At 47.0% G+C, this 20,833-nt stretch overlaps 1 protein-coding gene across 2 annotated transcripts in view; it reads left to right on the top strand.

The window, feature by feature from the left end:
- The first annotated feature begins 5,387 nt into the window (after window positions 1-5,387).
- The window catches only part of KDM4A (lysine demethylase 4A), a 28,622-nt gene continuing 13,176 nt past the window's right edge, over window positions 5,388-20,833 (top strand). For both annotated transcript variants that reach the window (XM_075832634.1, XM_075832633.1), the window contains exons 1-8: window positions 5,388-5,689; window positions 9,478-9,650; window positions 10,158-10,333; window positions 11,519-11,633; window positions 12,628-12,821; window positions 17,818-17,867; window positions 18,232-18,335; window positions 18,443-18,580. In XM_075832634.1, the coding sequence (XP_075688749.1) occupies window positions 9,513-9,650; window positions 10,158-10,333; window positions 11,519-11,633; window positions 12,628-12,821; window positions 17,818-17,867; window positions 18,232-18,335; window positions 18,443-18,580 (915 nt within the window). In that variant the 5' untranslated portion in view covers window positions 5,388-5,689; window positions 9,478-9,512. The remainder of the gene's footprint in view (window positions 5,690-9,477; window positions 9,651-10,157; window positions 10,334-11,518; window positions 11,634-12,627; window positions 12,822-17,817; window positions 17,868-18,231; window positions 18,336-18,442; window positions 18,581-20,833) is intronic.

The following is a 20,833-nucleotide window of genomic DNA, read 5'->3' as shown; positions in this document are numbered from 1 at the left end:
TAAATATATTAATGGCACATACAAAAAATATGGTGAAATCCTGTTCCTTGTAAAACCCCCTCAAAAAACAAGGGGGCACTCCCTCCGTCTGGAGAAAAAAAGGTTCAAGCTGCAGAGGCGACAAGGCTTCTTTACAGTGAGAACTGTGAATTTATGGAATAGCCTACCGCAGGAGCTGGTCACAGCAGGGACAGTAGATGGCTTTAAAAAAGGGTTAGATAATTTCCTAGAACAAAAAAATATTAGCTCCTATGTGTAGAAATTTTTCCTTCCCTTTTCCCTTCCCTTGGTTGAACTTGATGGACATGTGTCTTTTTTCAGCCGTACTAACTATGTAACTATGTAACTATGTAACTATAATTTTGGCGTGCATATAATGTATTGAAAGACGTTAATTTTTTGGGGAAAAAAAAAACAGCAATTCGACCAGTTTTTTGGGTTTGGTTTTTACAGCAAAAGTTCATACTTCCGTTGTCTCCCGTTTACGTCTCTTCCATCAAAGATTACGGAAAATCTGAACGGAAAGAATCGCTTCAGTTTTAATTACCATTGATTTCAATGGTAATTCTTTCACGAAACCAAACGTGCTGCAGAAATGGGAGACACCGGTAATGTGAACTTAGCCCAAGATTACCACAATACCAAACGTGTATCTTTTTTGGTTTTACTACTTTTGCACAATGAAAACGCTTAAAAAGATAAATAATTTGTTGTTGGCATCTCCACAGTATGAGATAACTTTTGCTTTTACGTCGTCAAAGATGTGGAGGGACTGTTCTGTGCGGGACAACCGATGCTTTTTTTTGGGCAGCACTTTTTGATCGCTGTTATTTTTTTTTTAAAGGAGGCTTTTAGATTTTTTTTCTTTTTAATTCCACCGGGGGACTTGACAGTGCGATTGTTTGATCAATATACACTGCAATACTTATGTATTATTCCTGTCAGCGTATTGCAGCAGGTATCCTATAAGGGTATCTTCACACGCTTACTAAAAACTTCTGAAAACACGGAGCGGTTTTCAAGGAAAAACAGCTCCTGATTTTCAGATGTTCTTTAAGCAAACTCTCGTTTTTCGCGGCCGGTTTCGGAGTTGTTTTTCTATAGTCAATGAAAAACGGCTACAAAAATGGCTCAAGAAGTGACATGCACTTTTTCACGAGTGTTTTTCTTACGCGGCCGTTATTAAAAAGGGCCCAAAAAAAACAAAAAAAAAACGCCAGTCGGAACAGAACGCTGTTTTTCCCATTGAAATCGATGGGCAGATGTTTGGAGGCGTTCTGCTTCCGATTTTTAGGCCGTTTACGGCCCAAAAATAAGCCGTGTGAACGTACCCTAATGGGTGTACTAAAATGGCAGACTCCCTCACTATTGACAGCAGCATCTAAGGGGTTAATCGGTTATCTCAAATTCCAGCCGTTGCAGCAGACGGTCAGCTGTAATGTACAGTCCTTAAGACCGCGCCATCACAGCGCCATACGAGCATCTCACGTTAAAGACATCGGCGTCACGCTTAGGGTATGTTCACACGGCCTATTTACGGACGTAATTCGGGCGTTTTTGCCCCGAATTACGTCTGAAAATAGCGCCTCAATAGCGCTGACAAACATCTGCCCATTGAAAGCAATGGGCAGACGTTTGTCTGTTCACACGAGGCGTATATTTACGCGCCGCTGTCAAATGACGGCGCGTAAATAGACGCCCGCGTAGAAGAAGTGACCTGTCACTTCTTTGGCCGTAATTGGAGCCGCTATTCATTGACTCCAATGAATAGCAGCGCTAATTACGGCCGTAATTGACGCGGCGTTCAAGCGCCTGCACATGCCGGTACGGCTGAAATTACGGGGATGTTTACAGGCTGAAACATCCCCGTAATTTCAGCCGTTACGGACCCCCGCCGTGTGAACATACCCTTACACTTCTGATCTATCTTTATCAGATCCTAACACCATCCATCACCTTTATAGGAATCCATTTCTTATCACCGGGTAGATCGGTGTGATAAACTGCGCTATTCAGACCAACAAAAATAACGGAAACCTTACCCGTAGAAGCGCGTCCCTCTGCCATCCTGAGAGGCCTTCTTATCTCATGTGACCTCTGCAGCCTGTGATTGGATGCGGCGGTCACATGATAAAAAGTCATCCCAGGAGGTCGGTCTGGACGAAGCAGCACAGAATTCTGGGTAAGATTTTTTTAATTTATATTTTAGTTGTGATTTTTGTAGCATAAATCGCAGCTTTTCCGGCGCAAAAAATCGCAACATCTGCTATTTGTTGTGGGTTTTACCTCCTCATTAAGTTCAAAGCGGAAAACCTGCAACAAAAAAGCAGCAATTACGCAAATACAGTTGACCTGCTGCGGATTAAAAAAACACAACGCACATCAATTTCTGAGTGTTTTTTTCCGCTTGTCTTTCACGCAGCGTGTGGAGATTTTTGTCGCCGTGGAGGACTAGCCTTATAGAGAACGGATAATTCTGAGCGCAGAACATACGATAGTCCGCGTCGCTACTGCCAGGCTTGTGAGGAAAGCAGAGGCTAAAGATGGCTGCCGGATCTGAATAAAGGGTGTCTTCGCGGAGCAGTCGCAGTGTACGCCGGAGGAAACGTCAGGAGGGTTTTCTGATGTAAACCTATGACAGGAGGCTGCGACATAAATCACTGTAGAGCTGTACGTCACTAGTTTTTTTTGCAGGATGCCTCAGAACGGAATAGCGTAGTCGACTAAACTATTCCACACACTCAGGTCCCATGCACACGACCGTAAAACCGCAACACCGTCCGCGGTTTTACAGACCCATTCAGTTCTATTGGTCGTGGACACCTTTACATATCGCTACGGATGGATGACCGTGCCGTAGAACTGTGCCGGGAATTATGGAGCATGTCCGTTGGTTCGTGTTTTACAGGCCGTGCTTCCCTACATTGTACGGGAGCACGGCCCGAAAATGCAGACGGCCGTGCCCGCAATCGTGAGCACGGTCGTTTGCATGGGGCCTTAGAAAAATTGTAAAAAATTATACCGCCGCGTACCGCCCCGACATGCAGCCTAAGGACGCTCTTGGAATTCGTTGTGTGAATGGGGCTCTATAGTTGAATTTGGATCCCGGCGTATACGCCAAACTGCGAACGCCACAATATTAACACAACCGCGACAAGGGCTGAAGAGCTGCAATAAACAGAACCTATACACTGGAGAACGTAGACGTCTACACCCCCTACCACCCTACACACCGCTGCCAGCCTCCTGACGGCTCCCCCTGCCCTTATTCCTCTCACATTCTCCTCACACACCGCTGCCAGCCTCCTGACGGCTCCCCCTGCCCTTATTCCTCTCACATTCTCCTCACACACCGCTGCCAGCCTCCTGACGGCTCCCCCTGCCCTTATCCCTCTCACATTCTCCTCACACACCGCTGCCAGCCTCCTGACGGCTCCCCCTGCCCTTATCCCTCTCACATTCTCCTCACACACCGCTGCCAGCCTCCTGACGGCTCCCCCTGCCCTTATTCCTCTCATTCTCCTCACACACCGCTGCCAGCCTACTGACGGCTCCCGCTGCCCTTATTCCTCTCACATTCTCCTCACACACCGCTGCCAGCCTCCTGACGGCTCCCCCTGCCCTTATTCCTCTCACATTCTCCTCACACACCGCTGCCAGCCTCCTGACGGCTCCCCCTGCCCTTATCCCTCTCACATTCTCCTCACACACCGCTGCCAGCCTCCTGACGGCTCCCCCTGCCCTTATCCCTCTCACATTCTCCTCACACACCGCTGCCAGCCTACTGACGGCTCCCCCTGCCCTTATTCCTCTCACATTCTCCTCACACACCGCTGCCAGCCTACTGACGGCTCCCGCTGCCCTTATTCCTCTCACATTCTCCTCACACACCGCTGCCAGCCTCCTGACGGCTCCCCCTGCCCTTATCCCTCTCACATTCTCCTCACACACCGCTGCCAGCCTCCTGACGGCTCCCCCTGCCCTTATTCCTCTCACATTCTCCTCACACACCGCTGCCAGCCTCCTGACGGCTCCCCCTGCCCTTATTCCTCTCACATTCTCCTCACACACCGCTGCCAGCCTCCTGACGGCTCCCCCTGCCCTTATTCCTCTCATTCTCCTCACACACCGCTGCCAGCCTACTGACGGCTCCCGCTGCCCTTATTCCTCTCACATTCTCCTCACACACCGCTGCCAGCCTCCTGACGGCTCCCCCTGCCCTTATCCCTCTCACATTCTCCTCACACACCGCTGCCAGCCTCCTGACGGCTCCCCCTGCCCTTATTCCTCTCACATTCTCCTCACACACCGCTGCCAGCCTCCTGACGGCTCCCCCTGCCCTTATTCCTCTCACATTCTCCTCACACACCGCTGCCAGCCTCCTGACGGCTCCCCCTGCCCTTATTCCTCTCACATTCTCCTCACACACCGCTGCCAGCCTCCTGACGGCTCCCCCTGCCCTTATTCCTCTCACATTCTCCTCACACACCGCTGCCAGCCTCCTGACGGCTCCCCCTGCCCTTATTCCTCTCATTCTCCTCACACACCGCTGCCAGCCTACTGACGGCTCCCGCTGCCCTTATTCCTCTCACATTCTCCTCACACACCGCTGCCAGCCTCCTGACGGCTCCCCCTGCCCTTATCCCTCTCACATTCTCCTCACACACCGCTGCCAGCCTCCTGACGGCTCCCCCTGCCCTTATTCCTCTCACATTCTCCTCACACACCGCTGCCAGCCTCCTGACGGCTCCCCCTGCCCTTATTCCTCTCACATTCTCCTCACACACCGCTGCCAGCCTCCTGACGGCTCCCCCTGCCCTTATTCCTCTCACATTCTCCTCACACACCGCTGCCAGCCTACTGACGGCTCCCCCTGCCCTTATTCCTCTCACATTCTCCTCACACACCGCTGCCAGCCTCCTGACGGCTCCCCCTGCCCTTATTCCTCTCACATTCTCCTCACACACCGCTGCCAGCCTCCTGACGGCTCCCCCTGCCCTTATCCCTCTTTCTCCTCACACACCGCTGCCAGCCTACTGACGGCTCCCCCTGCCCTTATTCCTCTCACACACCGCTGCCAGCCTACTGACGGCTCCCCCTGCCCTTATTCCTCTCACATTCTCCTCACACACCGCTGCCAGCCTCCTGACGGCTCCCCCTGCCATTATCCCCACACACCGCTGAACGCGTCGTCTCCATTGTATCAAACCAAACACAGACACAATAACAGCCGCCGCTCACTCGCCACAGCCTCTACTGACCACACCCCGCGCATTAGATTGGGTCGCTAGGACACTAAACACGCCTTTAATTGGACGAGAGGCGAAACGCTTGCGAGCTACAGCCAATCAACAGCTCGCTCCCCTCAGATGGGCGGCCGTTGCCCTAGAAGAGGACGTCTGTGAACGCTGATTAGTCGCCTGACGACGCGCTTTCATTGGCTGCCTATGTTCGGGTAGCTTCGGAAGCAGTGCGCAGGCGCAGTAGACGGAAAACGAAAGACGACGGAGGAAGGAGCTCCGCATAAAACCGAAATTATCTGTGGTGACACCGGGAAGCACAGCGGTCGTTGACTGGTATCAGCCCACGTGTCCCACCGGGGACGCCACTGCTCACTCTGTTTAGGGTCCGTCGGTGAATAAAACCAGCGAGTCTGGATCTTCGGTGTCACGCTAGCCACCGCCTACAGGTAAGTCCCCGTTCCCCCCTTGGTCACTCTATCACAAGACACCGGGAAAGGAGCTCGTAGGGAGCCCGAGAGAATAATAAAGGCCTTAGCCAATGGGAGAGCCGCGCACGTTTCCCAGTTTTCTATTTCCGGTCTACGGCTTTTTAGCCAATCAGAATCCAGAAAGACGTTTATACCCCGCCTCCTCCTGCCGTTACTTCCGGAATTAGTTGTCAATCACAGCTGTAGAAACACAGGAGTGGTGTTAGCTTCATCCTTATCCTCCAATCCCAAGAAAAGTATGCTGGGAGTTGTAGTTCCCAGTACAGAAATTTATTGTCTGCGCTTTTATATTGACATGGCTATACATGATGTCACCTGTAGTCTAACAATTTGCTGTTCGACTGAATACAATATATTGCTCCCTGTTATCAGCTATTTTAGACTCGGAAGAAACTGCCTGCTGTGTTCTTCACTCTCTGCCCCCCATGATCACTACTTTATGTCCCATATCTCCAGCACTATTATATCCTCCAGAGACATTCATATGTGTGACTGATATCAGCAGCTCCTCTTATATCACTCCAGCACTATTATATCCTCCAGAGACATTACATCATATGTGACTGATATCAGCCGCTCCTCTTATAACACTCCAGTACTATTATATCCTCCAGAGACATTACATCATATGTGACTGATATCAGCCGCTCCTCTTATATCACTCCAGCACTATTATATCCTCCAGAGACATTACATCATATGTGTGACTGATATCAGCCGCTCCTCTTATATCACTCCAGCACTATTATATCCTCCAGAGACATTACATCATATGTGACTGATATCAGCCGCTCCTCTTATATCACTCCAGCACTATTATATCCTCCAGAGACATTACATCATATGTGTGACTGATATCAGCCGCTCCTCTTATAACACTCCAGTACTATTATATCCTCCAGAGACATTACATCATATGTGACTGATATCAGCCGCTCCTCTTATATCACTCCAGTACTATTATATCCTCCAGAGACATTACATCATATGTGTGACTGATATCAGCCGCTCCTCTTATAACACTCCAGTACTATTATATCCTCCAGAGACATTACATCATATGTGACTGATATCAGCCGCTCCTCTAATATCACTCCAGTACTATTATATCCTCCAGAGACATTACATCATTTGTGTGACTGATATCAGCCGCTCCTCTTATAACACTCCAGTACTATTATATCCTCCAGAGACATTACATCATATGTGACTGATATCAGCCGCTCCTCTTATATCACTCCAGCACTATTATATCCTCCAGAGACATTACATCATATGTGACTGATATCACCCGCTCCTCTTATAACACTCCAGTACTATTATATCCTCCAGAGACATTACATCATATGTGTGACTGATATCAGCCGCTCCTCATATATCACTCCAGTACTATTATATCCTCCAGAGACATTACATCATATGTGTGACTGATATCAGCCGCTCCTCATATATCACTCCAGTACTATTATATCCTCCAGACATTACATCATATGTGACTGATATCAGCCGCTCCTCTTATAACACTCCAGTACTATTATATCCTCCAGAGACATTACATCATATGTGTGACTGATATCAGCCGCTCCTCTTATAACACTCCAGCACTATTATATCCTCCAGAGACATTACATTATATGTGACTGATATCAGCCGCTCCTCTTATAACACTCCAGCACTATTATATCCTCCAGAGACATTACATCATATGTGTGACTGATATCAGCCGCTCCTCTTATATCACTCCAGCACTATTATATCCTCCAGACATTACATCATATGTGACTGATATCAGCCGCTCCTCTTATATCACTCCAGCACTATTATATCCTCCAGAGACATTACATCATATGTGTGACTGATATCAGCCGCTCCTCTTATAACACTCCAGTACTATTATATCCTCCAGAGACATTACATCATATGTGACTGATATCAGCCGCTCCTCTAATATCACTCCAGTACTATTATATCCTCCAGAGACATTACATCATATGTGACTGATATCAGCCGCTCCCCTTATATCACTCCAGTACTATTATATCCTCCAGAGACATTACATCATATGTGTGACTGATATCAGCCGCTCCTCTTATATCACTCCAGTACTATTATATCCTCCAGAGACATTACATCATATGTGTGACTGATATCAGCAGCTCCTCTTATAACACTCCAGCACTATTATATCCTCCAGAGACATTACATCATTTGTGTGACTGATATCAGCCGCTCCTCTTATAACACTCCAGCACTATTATATCCTCCAGAGACATTACATCATATGTGACTGATATCAGCCGCTCCTCTTATAACACTCCAGCACTATTATATCCTCCAGAGACATTACATCATATGTGTGACTGATATCAGCCGCTCCTGTTATATAACATTCCAGTACTATTATATCCTCCAGAGACATTACATCATATGTGACTGATATCAGCCGCTCCTCTTATATCACTCCAGTACTATTATATCCTCCAGACATTACATCATATGTGACTGATATCAGCCGCTCCTCTTATATCACTCCAGCACTATTATATCATATGTGTGACTGATATCAGCCGCTCCTCTTATAACACTCCAGTACTATTATATCCTCCAGAGACATTACATCATATGTGACTGATATCAGCCGCTCCCCTTATATCACTCCAGTACTATTATATCCTCCAGAGACATATCATCATATATGTGACTGATATCACCCGCTCCTCTTATAACACTCCAGCGCTATTATAAACTGCTGAATTTAGGATTTTAACCCTTTGTAATCTTGCATCGGCTCCCAGTGTATCTACTAATTAGAGACCTGAGATCAGTTAAGAGAATTTAGTGGCAGCTTCCAAACAGCAGCATGGGTTATTTTGTTTATAAGGCCGGAATCACACGAGCTTGTTCGGTCCATGATACACGGACAGTTTGCCAGGCAGTATTTCCCGGACCGTAGTTATCTCTTACGCTAGGTCTCGCTGCAGGAAAACTGTCCCGTGCTGAAAACCTGATTACACAACAGGACCGTTTTCCCGCAGCGACTCCTAGCGCTATAGATAACTACGATGCTAGGAGCGCGGCTCCCTGAAGTGTGTTCGGTACGGGAAATAAAGCCGACATCCGGTCCGTGTATCGCGGACCCAACATGCTCGTGTGAATCCGGCCTTACAATGATCGTGCATATGGCTGAATTACAGCTGTGTGCGAATGCTGAGGCACTTTTAGGGTGCGGTCCCACATAGTGGCATCTATGGGTGACAGAAACCTGCTCCCTTGCGGTGGCCCGGTCTTGGTGACTGCATCGGGCCGTGGTTTTGGGAGCGTGCACACCCGCTACATGGCACCGCACGCTTATATGGAGGCATGTTCCATTGGACCTACTCTTTTTGCTCAGTTTTTCTCTGCTCAGTCTTCTGTTCCTGGTCTTGTTATATTGCAGGTTATCAGACTTTCTGGATTATTACATGTGAATTAAAGGAATTTCATGTGTGTAATATCTATCTCTCCCCCTGGAAGCTTTGTACATACAGTGAAGTATTGCAGTTACGATCAGACATTTACTTCTAATTATTACAGTCATGTACACAGAACCAGTGCCTCCATATTGGGCCTCGTCCTTGGTTTTCCCCTTGTTTTAGGCTACGCGCGGCCATCATAACGGGATAATGACTGTTAACTCTTCGCTCCATTTTTTTTTTTTTTGTTTTGTTTTCCCAACACTAATGATCGTCTATGCTCCTCATCCCTAGGACGCTGCAAAGCCCACTGGGCATAAGTCATCGGGATGGCTGGTGAAAACGAGATCCCGAACCCCAACTCTAGGATCATGACCTTCTATCCAACGATGGAGGAGTTCCGCGACTTTAGGCGGTACATAGCGTATATTGAATCCCAAGGAGCCCATCGGGCCGGCCTGGCCAAGGTAAGATTCCTTACACACTGTTTAAAACCTCTCTCCATGCACTGACAACCTGCTGAGCTTCGGCTTATACACAGCATCCAACCTTAAAAAGTATGCTGCAGTGTAAAGCATCATGGAGGAAGAGAGCAGTGCCCTTAGTCTCTGACATAGGTTGTAAATTTCAGACTACCTCGGAAACCAATAGATCATGCAACGAACCGGGAGTCACTAATCATAGCTGTGTCCTAATAGAGCCGATTTGCAGTGTAAAGCATAGAGGCAGATTAGCAGCCTTAGCCTTTAATGAGAAATAGATTTCAGACTACCTCAGAAAATGCAGATGAGCTGAAGTCACCGATCATCGCTGTGTCCTGAAGGTGCAGATATAAAAATAAAAAAAAACCACTGAAAATAATAAGTAACGGGTGTTCAATTTCCTGAGGTAATGACTTCCATACTGGGCATCTGCTGTGTTTCTGTATAGTACACCAGTGAAGTGTTTTGACAGCATATAAACTTCTATTTTAGGTGGTTCCTCCTAAGGAATGGAAACCGCGGGTCTGCTACGATGACCTTGATGACCTGGTGATCCCAGCACCCATTCAGCAAGTGGTCACTGGACAGTCAGGACTCTTCACACAATACAACATACAGAAGAAGCCGATGACTGTCAAAGACTTCAGGCGAATTGCCAACAGTGACAAGTAAGTGACCAGCAGAGTGATATAAGAAGATCCTCACATGTAAGAACGTCCTGTAATATTCACACAGGCATCATGCTCCGGAATAGTGCGAGGTTGTATTATTAATATTAAGAGGTTACTTTTTAAATGCATTACTGATCCTGAGTTATATCCTGTATTATACTCCAGAGCTGCACTCACTATTCTGCTGGTGGAGTCACTGTGTACATACATTACATTACTTATCCTGTACTGATCCTGAGTTACATCCTGTATTATACTCCAGAGCTGCACTCACTATTCTGCTGGTGGAGTCACTGTGTACATACATTACATTACTTATCCTGTGCTGATCCGGAGTTACATCCTGTATTATACTCCAGATTTGCACTCACTATTCTGCTGGTGGAGTCACTGTGTACATACATTACATTACTTATCCTGTACTGATCCTGAGTTACATCCTGTATTATACTCCAGAGCTGCACTCACTATTCTGCTGGTGGAGTCACTGTGTACATACATTACATTACTTATCCTGTGCTGATCCGGAGTTACATCCTGTATTATACTCCAGAGCTGCACTCACTATTCTGCTGGTGGAGTCACTGTGTACATACATTACATTACTTATCCTGTACTGATCCTGAGTTACATCCTGTATTATACTCCAGAGCTGCACTCACTATTCTGCTGGTCGTCTTTGGCAGCAGTTAGCAGTCTTGTCAACCTACATGGTGACCATGACCTTTCTACGCAAACCCCAGTGGGCTTTGCAGATTTGTATATTTTAGGCCTGAAGCACGCATCCGTTGCCAAATATATGGCTTCAGTGTGCAGTCCGTTGTTTGAACGAACCAAATGAACAGAATGGCAGAGACTGATACGCAAAAAGCGGATAGGATTAGGACCTGTTCTATTTATTTATTTTTTAAAACGGAAGTGTACATGGTCCCAAAGAAATGAATGGGTCAGTGTTCCTATCCATTAAAAATACGGGTAGCACACTGAGGCATTTCACTGAAGTGTTCTTGAGGCCTCATAGTTGGATCTTTTGCCTGTGAACAGGATTTGCTTTCTCTTGGCCTCTGTAGGTTACCTGCCTCGTATGTCTGACCATTTGCTGTAGCTGTGAAGGATCAACATTAGCACAGTACTCATTTATTTCTTTGGGATCCTGTGAATTTACTGTTTGTCTCTCTGCAGGTATTGTACTCCCCGCTATGCAGACTTTGAAGATCTGGAGCGAAAATATTGGAAGAACTTGACCTTTAATGCTCCCATTTATGGGGCAGACGTGAACGGGTCCCTGTATGACAAGGTACTGAGTTCATAGCCGATGGTGTAGTCACATTAAAAGGCTGAAACATGGCACAGGGGCTATTGTCATCTTATCCGGACCTGTTACAGTGCATGCCCACATGTGTGCCCCATTTTACATGTTTTATCCTTTACTGATCGCGGTATATAGAATTCTATAAAAACAGTCCAGTCACTGTGTACATACATTACATTACTTATCCTGTACCGATCCTGAGTCATATCCTGTATTATACTCCAGAGCTGCACTCACTATTCTGCTGGTGGAGTCACTGTGTACATACATTACATTACTTATCCTGTACTGATCCTGAGTTACATCCTGTATTATACTCCAGAGCTGCACTCACTATTCTGCTGGTGGAGTCACTGTGTACATACATTACATTACTTATCCTGTACTGATCCTGGAGTTACATCCTGTATTATACTCCAGAGCTGTACTCCCTATTCTGCTGGTGGAGTCACTGTACATACATTACATTACTTATCCTGTACTGATCCTGAGTTACATCCTGTATTATACACCAGAGCTGCACTCACTATTCTGCTGGTGGAGTCACTGTGTACATACATTACATTACTTATCCTGTACTGATCCTGAGTTACATCCTGTATTATACTCCAGAGCTGCACTCACTATTCTGCTGGTGGAGTCACTGTGTATATACATTACATTACTTATCCTGTACTGATCCTGAGTTACATCCTGTATTATACTCCAGAGCTGCACTCACTATTCTGCTGGTGGAGTCACTGTGTACATACATTACATTACATATCCTGTACTGATCCTGAGTTACATGCTGTATTATACTCCAGAGCTGCACTCACTATTCTGCTGGTGGAGTCACTGACTAGACTGTTAATGTAAAATAATTATATATTGGTGATCCCAGATAAGCATCGGTTTTGTATATTATGGGGGGCTTACAGAATAGTAATATTGACTAATATAATATAGCCATTAATATTGGTTCTGTGCTTACACCTAGCATGTGGATGAATGGAATATTGGTCACCTAAACACCATCCTGGACGTGGTGGAGAGAGAGGGCGGCGTCACCATAGAGGGCGTCAACACTCCATATTTGTATTTTGGCATGTGGAAAACCTCGTTTGCTTGGCACACGGAGGACATGGACTTGTACAGCATCAATTACCTGCACTTTGGGGAGCCCAAGTCTTGGTGAGTATTGTGACCACATTGTTAATCATTCTGCCTCAGCGCAATTAATATGTGACGTTACACAAAGCCTTGCAAAAGTATTCACCCCCTTGGAGTTTTTACTTTTTTTTTTTTTTTTTTTTTTCTGCATTACAACCTGGAATTAAGATGGATTTTACATTTTATTTTATGTAAATTAATTTTGAGGCAGAATTTTCTGCCTCCAAAAAACTAATGTGTGAACTCAACCTAACATTTCAGGCGCTCCAAAGATCCACAGAGGAGATGTAGTATCTGTATATAGGATCAGTATAAAACATACACAGAGGAGATGTAGTATCTGTATATAGGATCAGTATAAGATGTATACAGAGGAGATGTAGTATCTGTATATAGGATCAGTATAAGATGTATACAGAGGAGATGTAGTGTCTGTATATAGGATCAGTATAAGATGTACACAGAGGAGATGTAGTATCTGTATATAGGATCAGTATAAGATGTATACAGAGGAGATGTAGTGTCTGTATATAGGATCAGTATAAGATGTACACAGAGGAGATGTAGTATCTGTATATAGGATCAGTATAAGATGTACACAGAGGAGATGTAGTGTCTGTATATAGGATCAGTATAAGATGTACACAGAGGAGATGTAGTGTCTGTATATAGGATCAGTATAAGATGTACACAGAGGAGATGTAGTGTCTGTATATAGGATCAGTATAAGATGTATACAAACAGCAAACTGGTCAGGATTGAAGGAAAGATGGATGGAGGTAAATACAGGGCAATTCTTGAGGAAAACCTGTTTAAAGAGGCTCTGTCACCAGATTTTGCAGCCCCTATCTGCTATTGCATGTGATCGGCGCTGCAATGTAGATTACAGTAACGTTTTTATTTTAAAAAAACGAGCATTTTTGGCCAAGTTATGACCATTTTTGTATTTATGCAAATGAGGCTTGCAAAAGTCCAAGTGGGCGTGTTGAAAAGTAAAAGTACAACTGGGCGTGTATTATGTGCGTACATCGGGGCGTGTTTACTACTTTTACTAGCTGGGCGTTCTGATGAGAAGTATCATCCACTTCTCTTCAGAACGCCCAGCTTCTGCCAGATCATGCTGTGACGTCACTCACAGGTCCTGCATCGTGTCAGACGAGCGAGGACACATCGGCACCAGAGGCTACAGTTGATTCTGCAGCAGCATCAGCGTTTGCAGGTAAGTAGCTACATCGATTTACCTGCAAACGCCGATGCTGCTGCAGAATCAACTGTAGCCTCTGGTGCCGGTGTCCTCGCTCGTCCGACACGATGCAGGACCTGTGAGTGACGTCACAGCGTGATCTCTCGAGAACACGGCTGTGTCTGCACTGCCAGAAGCTGGGCGTTCTGAAGAGTAGTGGATGACACTTCTATACACAACGCCCAGCTAGTAAAAGTAGTAAACACGCCCCGATGTACGTACATAATACACGCCCACTTGGACTTTTACTTTTCAACACACCCAGTTGTACTTTTGCAAGCCTCATTTGCATAACTACAAAAATGGTCATAACTTGGCCAAAAATGCTCGTTTTTTAAAAATAAAAACGTTACTCTTATCTACATTGCAGCGCCGATCACAGGCAATAGCAGATAGGGGTTGCAAAATCTGGTGACAGAGCCTCTTTAAGTCCACCAGAGATTTGAGACTAGGACGGAGCTTCATCTTCCAGCAGGACAACGACCCTAAACCCTAAGATAGAGATACAATGCAGGGTGTAAGGGGAAACCTTTACATGTCTTGGAATAACTGAGTCACAGTCTAGACCTCAATCTATTGGAGAATCTGTGACGTGAAGACTCTGTATAACAACCATCTAAGCGTCCGTGTAAACGAGCGCCGATCACCAAGACAGCTCGTCGACCAGTGCTCCTATTCTGCTTTCACAAGGAGCTATGTATGCGGACGCAAGCAGAAAAAATGGGACATAGATCACATCAAAACCACAAAAAAGGCCATACTTACTAGGTAGGTGGGTGGGTGGGTGAAAACCCGTTCCCAGCAGGACGCAGACAGATCAAAAAATGCTGCAGAAGGAGTGTGTATTGAATAGTGATAGCCCCTCCCACTAGTCTTGAGTATGGCCTTTTTTGTGGTTTTGATGTATGAGGACGAGCGCTCATTACTAAGATGGTTCATCCCCATACATTTCTATCAGGTCGGCAACACGTCTCCCTGATTACACCCCAAGACCTGCTGCCGACAACGATAATATTTTCTGCTGCATAAACGATACAATCAGCCGATGAAGGAGCATTTGCTCGTTTGACGGCTTATCGTTACCCTGTTTATACAGGGCAAAGATTGTTCTGTGAACAGTGGTTTTTCTGATAATTGGCCGGGGTAAAAAGGCCTAATCTTGGAGGAGTTGGAGCAGTTTCGCCTGAAAGAATGGGCAAAAATCCTAGTTTCTAGATGAGATCTGACCCGAGAGACGTGCGGCTGTAATAGAGACCTGACCCGAGAGACATGCGGCTGTAATAGAGACCTGACCCAAGAGACGTGCGGCTGTAATAGACGTAACCCGAGAGACGTGCGGCTGTAATAGACGTAACCCAAGAGACGTGCGGCTGTAATAGACGTAACCCGAGAGACGTGCGGCTGTAATAGAGACCTGACCCGAGAGACATGCGGCTGTAATAGAGACCTGACCCAAGAGACGTGCGGCTGTAATAGAGACCTGACCCAAGAGACGTGCGGCTGTAATGGAGACCTGACCCGAGAGACGTGCGGCTGTAATAGAGACCTGACCCAGGAGACGTGCGGCTGTAATAGAGACCTGACCCAGGAGACGTGCGGCTGTAATAGAGACCTGACCCAGGAGACGTGCGGCTGTAATAGAGACCTGACCCAAGAGACGTGCGGCTGTAATAGAGACCTGACCCGAGAGACGTGCAGCTGTAATAGAGACCTGACCCGAGAGACGTGCGGCTGTAATAGACGTAACCCGAGAGACGTGCGGCTGTAATAGAGACCTGACCGAGAGACGTGCGGCTGTAATAGAGACCTAACCCGAGAGACGTGCGGCTGTAATAGAGACCTGACCCGAGAGACATGCGGCTGTAATAGAGACCTGACCCAAGAGACGTGCGGCTGTAATAGACGTAACCCGAGAGACGTGCGGCTGTAATAGACGTAACCCAAGAGACGTGCGGCTGTAATAGACGTAACCCGAGAGACGTGCGGCTGTAATAGAGACCTGACCCGAGAGACATGCGGCTGTAATAGAGACCTGACCCAAGAGACGTGCGGCTGTAATAGAGACCTGACCCAAGAGACGTGCGGCTGTAATGGAGACCTGACCCGAGAGACGTGCGGCTGTAATAGAGACCTGACCCAGGAGACGTGCGGCTGTAATAGAGACCTGACCCAGGAGACGTGCGGCTGTAATAGAGACCTGACCCGAGAGACGTGCAGCTGTAATAGAGACCTGACCCGAGAGACGTGCGGCTGTAATAGACGTAACCCAAGAGACGTGCGGCTGTAATAGAGACCTGACCCGAGAGACGTGCGGCTGTAATAGACGTAACCCGAGAGACGTGCGGCTGTAATAGAGACCTGACCCAAGAGACGTGCGGCTGTAATAGAGACCTGACCCAGGAGACGTGCGGCTGTAATAGAGACCTGACCCAAGAGACGTGCGGCTGTAATAGAGACCTGACCCGAGAGACGTGCGGCTGTAATAGACGTAACCCGAGAGACGTGCGGCTGTAATAGACGTAACCCGAGAGACGTGCGGCTGTAATAGACGTAACCCAAGAGACGTGCGGCTGTAATAGAGACCTGACCCGAGAGACGTGCGGCTGTAATAGAGACCTGACCCGAGAGACGTGCGGCTGTAATAGACGTAACCCGAGAGACGTGCGGCTGTAATAGAGACCTGACCCAAGAGACGTGCGGCTGTAATAGAGACCTGACCCAGGAGACGTGCGGCTGTAATAGAGACCTGACCCAAGAGACGTGCGGCTGTAATAGAGACCTGACCCGAGAGACGTGCGGCTGTAATAGACGTAACCCGAGAGACGTGCGGCTGTAATAGACGTAACCCGAGAGACGTGCGGCTGTAATAGACGTAACCCGAGAGACGTGCGGCTGTAATAGAGACCTGACCCAAGAGACGTGCAGCTGTAATAGACGTAACCCGAGAGACGTGCGGCTGTAATAGACGTAACCCGAGAGACGTGCGGCTGTAATAGACGTAACCCAAGAGACGTGCGGCTGTAATAGAGACCTGACCCGAGAGACGTGCAGCTGTAATAGAGACCTGACCCGAGAGACGTGCGGCTGTAATAGACGTAACCCAAGAGACGTGCGGCTGTAATAGAGACCTGACCCAAGAGACGTGCGGCTGTAATAGAGACCTGACCCGAGAGACGTGCGGCTGTAATAGACGTAACCCAAGAGACGTGCGGCTGTAATAGACGTAACCCGAGAGACGTGCGGCTGTAATTGCAGCAATAAGCGGCTCCACAAACGATTGACTCGGGGTAAATACTTCTGCGCATTAACTTTCTCTGTTTTTTGTCTTATTTATTGTTTGTGTCGCAGCAACAAAAAAAAAAATTGTCTTTAAAAATGGTAGACTTATTGTGTAAATGATATGGTACAAACCACCCAAACATCGATTTTTAGGGTTAGTTTACACGATGGATTTTTAGTTGCGGGTCCCACCGTAAAATCCGCCGCGGAACTATTCCTGCTAACGGCAGGAAGATTCCTCCCACCCATTGATACCAACGGGCGGTTCGGGTGCAATCCGCCCGAAGAATGTGCAGGACGCTTCTTTTTCCCGCTAGCTGAAATAATCAGCTAGTGGGGAACATGAAGCGTCCGACTCCCATTGAAATGACTTTGTGTGCACGTCCCCCAATTCAAGGTTGTAATGCAACCAAAAGAAAAAATACCAAGGGGGGGGGGGGGGGGTTACTTTTACAAGACACTGCAGACATATGTTTACTTATATTCTGTTTCCAGGTACGCCATTCCACCAGAGCATGGCAAGCGGCTGGAGAGGCTGGCTAAAGGTAAGTACGAACACGAGATACTTTCACTATTTTCTGCAGGAAAAATCTACTAGTCTGAAAATCCTAATAATGTGTCATGTTAGTCTAATGCTGGAAAAAGATCACGATAATTCAGCATCTCTGAACTAGGGGGATCTAGCTGCAGTGTCCATGGGGGGTGCTCATTTTCCAGGGGCTCCAAATAACTAGCACTGATTTCAAGCCCCCCATAGACCCAACACCTAGGAAGAGCTGAGTGCATCTGGGTTTGGAGTTACCTCTAGTCCTAAGTATGAAGCGTTATGGAAACTTTTGTCATTTTGGATGATTCTGATTGGAACGTTCTCTGCTGTATCATTGAGCCCCCCTTGTTTGTGTGATACAGGCTTCTTTCCTGGCAGTGCACAGAACTGTGAGGCCTTCCTCCGCCACAAGATGACCGTCATCTCTCCCTTCATCCTGAAGAAGTATGGCATCCCCTTTGATAAGGTGAGCGCGTTACCTCCGTAGTCAGTGCTGTATGTGATGCGGCCGTTTAGTAACTCTCGATAAGTTACCGCAGCATTTCGTTTATTTTATTTTTTGTTTTCCTTTAGATCACACAGGAAGCTGGAGAGTTCATGATCACTTTCCCTTATGGCTATCATGCCGGTTTCAACCATGGATTCAACTGTGCCGAGTCAACCAATTTTGCAACCCTAAGATGGATCGAGTATGGAAAGCAGGCTGTTCTGGTATGTGCGGAGACAGCACGCCATAGTTTGACGTTGTGAAAACCCTGCGGCTTCTCATTGTAATTTATTAGGGAGTCCTTGAGGACGGCCAATGAATAATTGCTCCAGCAGGATGGCCTCCACGTCCCAGCACTGATGTTATATTGCAGCTGGGGATTTGATGGCCGGGTCAGGATGTGCTCACAATTTGTGATCTATGTTCTGCAGCAATCTGGTCCCTGAGAGCAGATGATAGGGATATGTATACCTGGTCATGGTCATGCAGAATTTTAAATGGGTTGTCCAGGATTAGAAAAACATGGCTGCTTTCTTCCAGAAATTGTCTGGTATTGCAGCTGAGCCCCATTTAAGTGAATAGAGCAGCGCTGCATTACCACTCGCACTCTGGACAGTTTTTGGAAGTAAGCAGCTATGTTTTTCTAATCCTGGACAATCCATTTAATTAAAAATAAAAACTTTCCACGAGCATTTTTGTTTCCTGGACTGAATTACAGCAGAATAAACTGCAGCCATATCATTAAAAGCACTGACTAGTGACGGGAATAACATTGATGATCCGGATACAATCGTGCCTGACAAGTGGGGGGGGGGGGGGGGGATACATTCAGCAGCAAGTGAACAATCCGTACTTCAAGCAGGACAAATGTAAGGATCTGTGCGACTTTGACAAGAGCCAAATTGTGATGTCTGGACAATTGGCTCAGAGCATCTCCAGAATATCCGGTCTTGTGGGGGGTTCCCAGTTTGCAGTGGTCAGTACGAAAGTGCTCCAAGAAAGGCTAACCTGTGACCAGCAGTCATGGGTTCCCAAGGCTCATTGCTGCTTGTGCGGGGGGTTGGGGGGGGGGGGGTGAAGGCTCGTCTGCCTGGTCCGATCACACAGAAGACATTCTGTACCACAAATTACTGAAAGTTACTGCTGGCGATGATAGAAACGTGGCGTGTATGGGACCACGTAGCCGCAGACTGGTCAGAGTTCCCATGCTGACCCTTGTCCACCACTGAATGCGCTTACAATGGGCACCTGAGCATCAGAACTGGAGTAATGGAAGGAGGAGTCAGGTCTGACGAATCATGTTTTACATCACCTGGACGGCCGGGTGCGTCGCTTGCCTGGGGATGAGATGACACCAGGATGCATTATGGGAAGGAGAGAAGCTGGCGGAGGCAGTGTGATGCTGTGGCCAATGTTCTGCTGCTGGGAAACTTTGGGTCCTGGCATTCATGTGGATGTGACACGTACCACCGACCTAAACATTGCTGCAGACAAGTGCCCCCTTCATGGCAGCGGTATTCCCCAATGGCCGAGCTTTCTTTCAGCAGGATAATGCCCCCGCCACACTGCAAACATTGTTCAGGAACGGTCTGGGGAAGAAAACAAAGAGTTCAAGGTGTTGTCTCCAGATCTCAATCCGATCCAAGGAGTCAGCACCTCACAATTTACAGGACTTATATGATCAGCTGCTAATGTCTTGCTGCCAGATACCACAGGAACCTTCCGAGGTCTAGTGGGGTCCAAGCCTCGATGGGTCAGAGCTGCACGAGGGCGACTACACGATATTAGGGTATGTTCACACGCTAGGCTAAACGGCTGTAAAATACGGAGCTGTTTTCAAGGGACAACAGCCTCTGATTTTCAGCCGTTTTTTATGCATCAAGTGCTTTTTGATGCGTTTTTTACGGCCGTTTTTTGGAGCTGTTTTTCTATTGAGACAATGAAAAAACTGCTCAAGAAGTAACGTGCGCTTGTTTTTTACGTGCTGTTTTTAAAAACGAAACGCAGTTTTTCTCTTTGAAGTCAATGGGCAGATGTTTGGATGCGCTCAGCCCCGCGTATTTTCAGCTGTTTTTCAGGGCGTTTACGGCCCAAAAAATGGCTGAAAATAAGTAGTGTGAACGTACCCTGAGGCAGGTGGTTTTAATGTTATGGCTGATCTGTTTATACTACAAACTGAGACCCCCCCGCACCCCAGATCAATTATCTTTGCATGAATTGCACATTACAGCCATGGTAACGCGTTTTCCTTGTAGTTTCGCTGAGTAAATGCTGTCTTATACGTCACACATTGAAGTTAATAGGTGCCACTCCTTTTAATGATTCTTCGCTCCGGCTAATGGCCATCTATATACCTGATGGGACAACTTTTTCTTTATCAATCGTTTGCAGGATATTTTGCACTGGAGAATCTCTTCAGATACAACTGTTAGGCCCCATGCACACGACCGTAAAAAACCTCTGTTTTTGCGGTCCGC

Source organism: Rhinoderma darwinii, chromosome 7 (assembly GCF_050947455.1).
Source record: "Rhinoderma darwinii isolate aRhiDar2 chromosome 7, aRhiDar2.hap1, whole genome shotgun sequence".
Classification (NCBI taxonomy): Eukaryota; Metazoa; Chordata; class Amphibia; order Anura; family Rhinodermatidae; genus Rhinoderma; species Rhinoderma darwinii.
This window is presented reverse-complemented; position numbering and strand designations above follow the sequence as displayed.